At 44.1% G+C, this 10,000-nt stretch overlaps 1 protein-coding gene across 1 annotated transcript in view; it reads right to left on the bottom strand.

Moving 5' to 3' along the window:
• cftr (CF transmembrane conductance regulator) overlaps positions 1–10,000 on the bottom strand; it is a 109,280-nt gene that overhangs the window by 17,689 nt on the left and 81,591 nt on the right. The window contains exons 14-18 of the mRNA XM_061924650.1: positions 8,902–9,685; positions 8,655–8,783; positions 8,540–8,577; positions 2,097–2,383; positions 1,958–2,037 (exon numbers count right to left, since the gene is read on the bottom strand). Coding sequence (XP_061780634.1) covers positions 1,958–2,037; positions 2,097–2,383; positions 8,540–8,577; positions 8,655–8,783; positions 8,902–9,685 — 1,318 coding nt within the window. The remainder of the gene's footprint in view (positions 1–1,957; positions 2,038–2,096; positions 2,384–8,539; positions 8,578–8,654; positions 8,784–8,901; positions 9,686–10,000) is intronic.

Consider the following 10,000-nt stretch of genomic DNA (forward strand, 5'->3'; position numbering starts at 1 on the left):
TCTTATAGTAGCATGCTAACATTTTATGCTAGATTTTAGCTACTTCCGTATGTTTATACCTAAAACTAATAGATTTTATTACTTGCTGCCATCTTAGAAGTATGCTAACGTCTCTTATAGTAGCATACTAATGCTTTATGCTGGCTTTGTAGCTACTTTTGTATGTTTATACCAAAAACTAATAGATTTTATTACTTGGTGTTATGCTAACGTCTCTTATAATAACATGCTAACATTTTATGCTAGCTTTTTAGCTACTTTTATATGTTTACACCTATAACTAATAGATGTTATTACTTGCTGCCATCTTAGAAGTATGCTAACATCTCTTATAGTATAATGCAAACATTTTATTATGGCTATTTAGCTACTTTTGTATGTTTATACCTAAAACTAATAGATTTTAATACTTGGTGCCATCTTAGAAGTGTGCTAACGTCTCTTATAGTAACATACTAACGTTTTATGATGACTTTTTTATCTACTTTTGTATGTTTATACCTAAAAACTAATAGATTTTAATACTTGGAGCCATCTAGAAGTATGATAATGTCTCTTATAGTAGCATGCTAACATTTTAAGCTGGTTTTTAGCTGCTTTTGTATGTTTATACCTAAAACGAATAGATTTTAATACTTTCTGCCATCTTAGAAATATGCTATCGCCTTTTATAGTAGCATGCTAATGTTTTATGCTGGCTTTTTAGCTACTTTTGTATTTTTATACCTAAAAACTAATAGATTTTAATACTTGGAGCCATCTAGAAGTATGATAATGTCTTTTATAGTAGCATGCTAACATTTTAAGCTGGCTTTTTAGCTGCTTTTGTATGTTTATACCTAAAACTAATAGATTTTAATACTTGGTGTCATCTTAGAAATAGGCTAACGTCTCTTATAGTAGCATGCTAATGTTTTATGCTGGCTTTTTAGCTACTTTTGTATTTTTATACCTGAAGATAGTTCATTTTAATAGTTAGCGCCATCTTAGAAGTAGGCTAACTTGTCCTGTCATCATGCTAACGTTTTGTAATGGCTTTTTAGCTACTTTTGTATGTTTATACCTAAAACTAATAGATTTTAATACTTGGTGCTATCTTAGAAGTATGCTAACGTCTCTTATAGTAACATGCTAACATTTTATGCTAGATTTGAGCTACTTTTGTATGTTTATACCTAAAACTAATAGATTTTATTACTTGGTGCCATCTTAGAAGTATGCTCACGTCTCTTATAGTAGCATGCTAACGTTTCATGCTGGCTTTTTAGCTACTTTTGTATGTTTATACCTAAAACTAATAGATTTTATTACTTGCTGCCATCTTAGAAGTATGCTAACGTCTCTTATAGTAACATACTAATGTTTTATGCTGGCTTTTTAGATACTTTTGTATTTTATACCTGAAGATAGTTCATTTTAATAGTTAGCGCCATCTTAGAAGTAGGCTAACTTGTCCAGTCATCATGCTAACGTTTTATAATGGCTTTTTAGCTACTTTTGTATGTTTATACCTAAAACTAATAGATTTTAATACTTGGTGCTATCTTAGAAGTATGCTAACGTCTCTTATAGTAACATGCTAAGATTTTATTCTGGCTTTTTAGCTACTTGTAAATGTTTACACCTAAAACTAATACATTTTATTACTTGCTGCCATCTTAGAAGTATGCTAACATCTCTTATAGTAGCATGCTAACCTTTTATGCTAGCTTGTTAGCTACTTTTGTATGTTTATACCTAAAACTAATAGATTCTAATATTTGGTACCATTTTAGATGTATGCTAACGTCTCTAACAATTTATGCTGGCTTTTTTGCTGATTTGAATGTTTGAACCTAAAATTCATGGATTTGGATGCCATCTTGGCAGTTTGGATGCCAGGTCAGAGGTTCAGGGCACAGATAGCAGGCCAAATTAAAATATCCACAGGAATTTTCTAGCAATAATTCTTATTTACCTGAATGAGGTCGAAGAGCACCAGGGGCAGCATGTCGTCGATGGTGGCCATGTCCTTGGTGAACCTGTTCATGATGCGTCCTGCCGCGGGACAAAGAAATATCACGTGGGGGTCCCGTGTGGGCGTGTGCCTCCTCTACCTGTCTTCATGGTGTTGAGCAGCGCCATGGGGGCCCGCAGCACGGCGCTCAGCATCTGCTCGTGCAGCCGCTTGGACACGGTGAGCAGCGTGTGCACCAGCGGCAGGCCGCGGAAGAAGCCCAGCGCCAGCACGCTCTCCGACGTGGCCACGTAGATGTAGATGATGTAGTAGGCGCTGGTCGGCGTCACGATGACCGCCAGGTGGGTGGGCGGGGACGAGGCGTTCGAGTGCTGCTCGTCGATGAAGTTTGGGGACGACGGGTTGGCGCCGTCCCGCCAGATGGTGCTGAGGATGAAGAGTAAAATTAGGTGGCGGGCCACTTTAATGAAGTGGCAGGCCACTTTAATGAAGTGGCAGGTCACTTTAATGACGTGGCAGGCCACTTTAATGAAGTGGCAGTCCACTTTAATGAAGTGGCAGGCCACTTTAATGACGTGGCAGGCCACTTTAATGAAGTGGCAGGCCAATTTAATGAAGTGGCAGGCCACTTTAATGACGTGGCAGGTCACTTTAATGACGTGGCAGGCCACTTTAATGATGTGGCAGTCCACTTTAATGAAGTGGCAGGCCACTTTAATGACGTGGCAGGCCACTTTAATGATGTGGCAGGCCACTTTAATGACGTGGCAAGCCACTTTAATGATGTGGCAGGCCACTTTAATGATGTGGCAGGCCATTTTAATGATGTGGCAGGCCACTTTAATGAAGTGGCAGGCCACTTTAATGACGTGGCAGGCCAATTTAATGACGTGGCAGGCCACTTTAATGACGTGGCAGGCCATTTTAATGAAGTGGCAGGCCAAATTAAATGACGTGGTAGGCTAATTGGAATGATGTGTGGGCTACAAAAAATGATGTGACAAACCACATAAAATGACATTGCCAGCCAAATTGAAGTGATATGGCAGGCCACATGAATGATGTGGGGGGCCACATAAAATGACATGACAGGCCACATTAAATGACGTGACGAGCACATAAAATGACATCGTGGACCACATAATGATGTAGGAAGCCACACTAAATGATGTGGCTATCCAATTTAAATGACGTGGCGGGCCATTTAAAGTGATGTAGTGTGCCACGTTAAACAATTTGGTGGGCTACTTTAATTAATACGGCAGGTTATCATGAATTATGTGGCAGGCAGCATAAAATCATGTTGCGGGCCACATAAAATGATGTGACGGGCCACGTAAAATGAGGTGGCGGGCCAAGTTAAAATTATGTGGTAGGCCACATAAATGAAGTGATAAGCCACATAATATGACATGGCAGGCCACATAAAATGATGTGACGGGCCACGTAAAATGAGGTGGCGGGCCAAGTTAAAATTATGTGGTAGGCCACATAAAATGAGGTGATAAGCCACATTATATGACATGGCAGGCCAATTTAAATGATGTGACAAACTGCTTTGAATGATGTGGGGGCTATATAAAATGACATGACAGGCCAATTTAAATGACGTGACGGGCACATAAAAGGACATCGTGGGCCACATAATGATGTAGGAAGCCACATTAAATGATGTGGCTAGCCAATTTAAATGATGTGGCGGGCCACTTAAAGTGATGTAGTGTGCCACATTAAACAATTTGGCGGGCTACTTTAATTAATACGGCAGGTTATCATGAATTATGTGGCAGGCAACATAAAATCATGTTGCGGGCCACGTAAATTGAGATGGCGGGTCAAGTTAAAATGATGTGGTAGGCCACATAAAATGATGTGATAAGCCGTTTTGAATGATATGGGGGCTACATAAAATGACATGGCAAACCAATTTAAATGACGTGGCGGGCCACATAAAATGACATTGGCGGGCCAATTAAAATGATGCAGCAAGCCACATTAAATGATGTGGCAGGCCACATAAAATGACGTGACAGGCCTTATAAAATTACATCGTGGGTCACATAAAATGATGTGGTAGGCCACATAAAATGAAGTGATAAGCCACATAAAATGAAGTGATAAGCCACTTTGCGTGATGTGGGGGCTACATAAAATGAGATGGCAAGTCAATTTAAATGACGTGACGGGCACATAAAATGACATCGTGGGCCACCTAATGATGTAGGAAGCCACATTAAATGAGGTGGCTAGCCAAATTAAATGATGTGGCGGGCCACTTAAAGTGATGTAGTGTGCCACATTAAACGATTTGGCGGGCTGCTTTGATTAATACGGCAGGTTATCATGAATTATGTGGCAGGCAACATAAAATCATGTTGCGGGCCACGTAAAATGATGTGACGGGCCACATAAAATGAGGTGATAAGCCACATTATATGACATGGCAGGCCAATTTAAATGATGTGACAAACTGCTTTGAATGATGTGGGGGCTATATAAAATGACATGACAGGCCAATTTAAATGACGTGACGGGCACATAAAAGGACATCGTGGGCCACATAATGATGTAGGAAGCCACATTAAATGATGTGGCTAGCCAATTTAAATGATGTGGCGGGCCACTTAAAGTGATGTAGTGTGCCACATTAAACAATTTGGCGGGCTACTTTAATTAATACGGCAGGTTATCATGAATTATGTGGCAGGCAACATAAAATCATGTTGCGGGCCACGTAAATTGAGATGGCGGGTCAAGTTAAAATGATGTGGTAGGCCACATAAAATGATGTGATAAGCCGTTTTGAATGATATGGGGGCTACATAAAATGACATGGCAAACCAATTTAAATGACGTGGCGGGCCACATAAAATGACATTGGCGGGCCAATTAAAATGATGCAGCAAGCCACATTAAATGATGTGGCAGGCCACATAAAATGACGTGACAGGCCTTATAAAATTACATCGTGGGTCACATAAAATGATGTGGTAGGCCACATAAAATGAAGTGATAAGCCACATAAAATGAAGTGATAAGCCACTTTGCGTGATGTGGGGGCTACATAAAATGAGATGGCAAGTCAATTTAAATGACATGACAGGCCATATAAAATTATGTGGCGGGCTAAGTTAAATGATGTGGCAGGCCACATAAATTGATGTGATAAGCCGCATTGAATGATATGGGGGCTACATAAAATGACATGGCAAACCAATTTAAATGACGTGGCGAGCCACTTAAAATGACCTTGGCAGGCCAATTAAAATGATGTAGCAAGCCACTTTAAATGTTGTGGCAGGCCACATAAAATGACGTGACAGGCCTTATAAAATGACATCGTGGGTCACATAAAATTATGTGGCGGGCCACATAAAATGAAGTGATAAGCCGCTTGGCGTGATGTGGGGGCTACATAAAATGATATGGCAAGTCAATTTAAATGAAATGGCAGGCCATATAAAATTATGTGGCGGGCCAAGTTAAATGAAGTGGCACGCCACAAAAATTGATGTGATAAGCCACATTGAATGATATGGGGGCTACATAAAATGATATGGCAAACCAATTTAAATGACGTGGCGGGCCACATAAATGACATGACGGGCCAATTAAAATGATGTAGCAAGCCACTTTAAATGTTGTGGCAGGCCTTATAAAATGACATCGTGGATCACGTAAAAAGATGTGGCAAGCCACTTTAAATCAATCAATCAATCAATCTTTATTTATATAGCCCTAAATCACAAGTGTCTCAAAGGGCTGCACAAGCCACAACGACATCCTCGGTACAAAGCCCACATACGGGCAAGGAAAAACTCACCCCAGTGGGACGTCGATGTGAATGACTATGAGAAACCTTGGAGAGGACCGCATATGTGGGTAACCCCCCCCCTCTAGGGGAGACCGAAAGCAATGGATGTCGAGTGGGTCTGACATAATATTGTGAGAGTCCAGTCCATAGTGGATCCAACATAATAGTAAGAGTCCAGTCCATAGTGGGGCCAGCAGGACACCATCCCGAGCGGAGACGGGTCAGCAGCGTAGAGATGTTCCCAGCCGATGCACAGGCGAGCGGTCCACCCCGGGTCCCGACTCTGGACAGCCAGCACTTCATCCATGGCCACCGGACCTGTGCCCCCCACCCCTCAAGGAAAAGGGGAGCAGAGGAGAAAAGAAAAGAAACGGCAGATCAACTGGTCCAACAGGGGGGCTATTTAAAGGCTAGAGTATACAAATGAGTTTTAAGATGGGACTTAAATGCTTCTACTGAGGTAGCATCTCTAATTGTTACCGGGAGGGCATTCCATAGTACTGGAGCCCGAATAGAAAACGCTCTATAGCCCGCAGACTTTTTTTGGGCTCTGGGAATCACTAATAAGCCGGAGTTCTTTGAACGCAGATTTCTTGCCGGGACATATGGTACAATACAATCGACAAGATAGGACGGAGCTAGACCGTGTAGTATTTTATACGTAAGTAGTAAAACCTTAAAGTCACTTCTTAAGTGCACAGGAAGCCAGTGCAGGTGAGCCAGTATAGGCGTAATATGATCAAACTTTCTTGTTCTTGTCAAAAGTCTAGCAGCCGCATTTTGTACCAACTGTAATTTTTTAATGCTAGACATAGGGAGACCCGAAAATAATACGTTACAGTAGTCGAGACGAGACGTAACGAACGCATGAATAATGATCTCAGCGTCGCTAGTGGATAAAATAGAACGAATTTTAGCGATATTACGGAGATGAAAGAAGGCCGTTTTAGTAACACTCTTAATGTGTGATTCAAACGAGAGAGTTGGGTCGAAGATAATACCCAGATTCTTTACTGATTCGCCTTGTGTAATTGTTTGGTTGTCAAATGTTAAGGTGGTATTATTAAATAAATGTCGGTGTTAAGCAGGACCGATAATCAGCATTTCCGTTTTCTTGGCGTTGAGTTGCAAGAAGTTAGCGGACATCCAATGTTTAATTTCATTAAGACACGCCTCCAGCTGACTACAATCCGGCGTGTTGGTCAGCCTTAGGGGCATGTAGAGTTGGGTGTCATCAGCATAGCAATGAAAGCTAACACCGTATTTGCGTATGATGTCGCCTAGCGGCAGCATGTAAATACTAAAGAGTGCAGGGCCAAGAACCGAACCCTGAGGAACTCCGCACGTTACCTTAACATAGTCAGAGGTCACATTATTATGGGAGACGCATTGCATCATGTCAGTAAGATAAGAGTTAAACCACGACAAGGCTAAGTCTGACATACCAATACGTGTTTTGATACGCTCTAATAAAATGTTATGATCGACGGTATCGAAAGCAGCGCTAAGATCAAGAAGCAGCAACATAGATGACGCATCAGAATCCATCGTCAGCAGTAGATCATTAGTCATTTTTGCGAGGGCTGTCTCCGTAGAGTGATTTGCCCTGAAACCGGATTGAAAAGGTTCACAGAGATTGTTAGACACTAAGTGTTCATTTAGCTGCTGTGCGACAATTTTTTCGAGGATTTTCGAAATAAAGGGAAGGTGGGACACCGGTCGGTAGTTTACCATGAGGTCAGGATCAAGGTTAGGTCTTTTGAGCAGAGGATGAATAACCGCTTTCTTGAATGCTAGGGGAACAGTGCCAGAGGAAAGTGATAAGTTTATAATATTTAGCACTGATGGACCTAATAATACAAAAAGCTCCTTGATAAGTTTCCCAGGAAGTGGGTCAAGTAAACATGTTGTTTGTTTTATCCCACTTACACGCTGTAATAGTTCCTCTAATGTTATTTCATCAAAAAGAGAGAGACTATTTTGTATTGCAGTATCCGGCGTAGATACAGTTGTATCTGTGTTCATAGAACCCAGTTGTAGCTGGGATGCGTTGTCTTTAATCTCCTTTTTAATGAGTTCAATTTTCTTATTAAAGAAATTCATAAAGTCATCTGCCGAGTATATAAATGATATAGCGAGCCACATAAAACGATGTGGCAGGCCAGTTTTAAATGATGTGGCAGGCTACATTAAATGATGTGGCAGGCCATTTTAAATGATGTGGCGGGCTACATAAAATGATGTGGCAGGCCATTTTTAAATGATGTAGCGGGCTATATTAAATGATGTGGCAGGTCGATTTAAATGATGTGGCGGGCTATATTAAATGATGTGGCGGGCTATATTAAATGATGTGGCAGGCCGATTTAAATGATGTGGCAGGCCATTTTTAAATGATGTAGCGGGCTATATTAAATGATGTGGCAGGCCGATTTAAATGATGTGGCAGGCCATTTTTAAATGATGTAGCGGGCTATATTAAATGATGTGGCAGGCCGATTTAAATGATGTGGCAGGCCATTTTTAAATGATGTGGCGAGCTACATAAAATGATGTGGCAAGCCACCTTAAATGATATGGCGAGCCACATACAATGATGTGGCAGGCCAATTTCAATGATGTGGCAGGCCAATTTTAAATGTCGTGGCAGGCTACATTAAATGATGTGGCGGGCAACATAAAATGACTGACTCAGCGATGCTGACTCGGCAGTTTTGCGTCCTCACGCACTGAAAAGTTTGAAAGCTTCAAAGGGGACGAAGACGTACTCGGTGATGAGGAAGATGCCGAGGACCGAGCCGCCGACCTAACGGAGAGACAAGAAAACATGTTGGAGTCAATGGCGTCGCCAAGGAGGGCGACGACGACGCGTCGGCACGCCACCTCGATGACGAAGACCAGGAAGATGAAGATTAGGACGTAGACCAGACTCCGGTTGGTGGTGACGTAGCGCAGGTAGGTGCTCCACGACGTGGTCTCGAACACGTTCTCGCGGTCGTCGGCGAAGCATTGCTGCGGAGGAACAACCGCGACACACGTCAGCGCTGGCCGGTAGCGCAAAAGTGACGGGACGGCTGCAGAAGGCGTCCCAAGACTTTTGCCCAGACGGCGTCAAAGTGATGGAGCGTACCTCCATGTCTTCTTCGTCCACCTCCTCGCTGATGTCGTACACGCTGTCCTTGGACAGGCGGCGGGCGTAGATGTCAAGCTCGGACGCCAGGTCGCACTGCGGCGTGATGGAGAGCTTCTTCCGGAAGGACGTCTGCATCTGCTCCCGGCGCCCGTTGCCGTGGGCGCTGGTGATGAACGCCAGCACCGACTGCCGGCGCTGGCCGTTCAGTTGCGGCAAGTTGTGGTGGTAGACGTTCCCTCTGGGCAGCACCTCCTCCACCTGATCGTCCTCCGGCACCACCGAGAACTTCCTCTCGGACAGATCCCGCGCGGCGTCCTCCGTGGCGGCGGCCTGCGTGCCGCTCGCCGTCTGCTGCGAGTTCCCCATGAAGGAGAACTTGCGGGCGGCGGCCAGCGGGTTGAGGATGAGCGACTGCTTGCGCTTCTCCGGGTAGTTCTCGCCTCCGGTCGGCGGGCCGTTGAGGACGATGGGAGGCGGCGGCTGGCGGAAGGACTGCCGGAAGGCCTCGGGGCCTCGGAAGCCGGCGGTCTCGTCCACCGAGACCCTGCGTAGGGTTTCGGTCAGGATGGAGCTGCGGCGCTCGGCGTTGATGTTGTCGTACGCCTCCAGGCCCAGCAGGAGCGAGCTGAAGTCGGGCCGCTGGGCCTGGAGCGCCGAGAAGGTTCCGTAGAAGTAACAGTCGCCGTTGTGGAGCAGAAGGATCTTGTCCGCCCGCTTGAGGTGCTCCAACTTGCTGGTGACCACGATGCGAGTCTTGCTGGCCATCAGCTGGCACACGCACCTGCACACACACACACACACACACACACACACACCTCCTCAACGTCTCCTGACAAACGCTGCATTTGACCTTCACATATAGAGCGGGGGTTCTTTATGTGAAGGTTATGGCGGCCCTCAGAGAGCCACATTTTACAAAGGTTGGCACATTGTGTAAATGGTAAATAAAAACAAAATACAATGATTTGCAAATCCTTTTCAACTTATCCATCCATCTTCTTCCGCTTATCCGAGGTCGGGTCGCGGGGGCAGCAGCCTAAGCAGGGAAGCCCAGACTTCTCTCTCCCCAGCCACTTCGTCCAGCTCTTCCTGTGGG

This window comes from Nerophis lumbriciformis, linkage group LG29 (genome assembly GCF_033978685.3).
Source record: "Nerophis lumbriciformis linkage group LG29, RoL_Nlum_v2.1, whole genome shotgun sequence".
NCBI lineage: Eukaryota > Metazoa > Chordata > Actinopteri > Syngnathiformes > Syngnathidae > Nerophis > Nerophis lumbriciformis.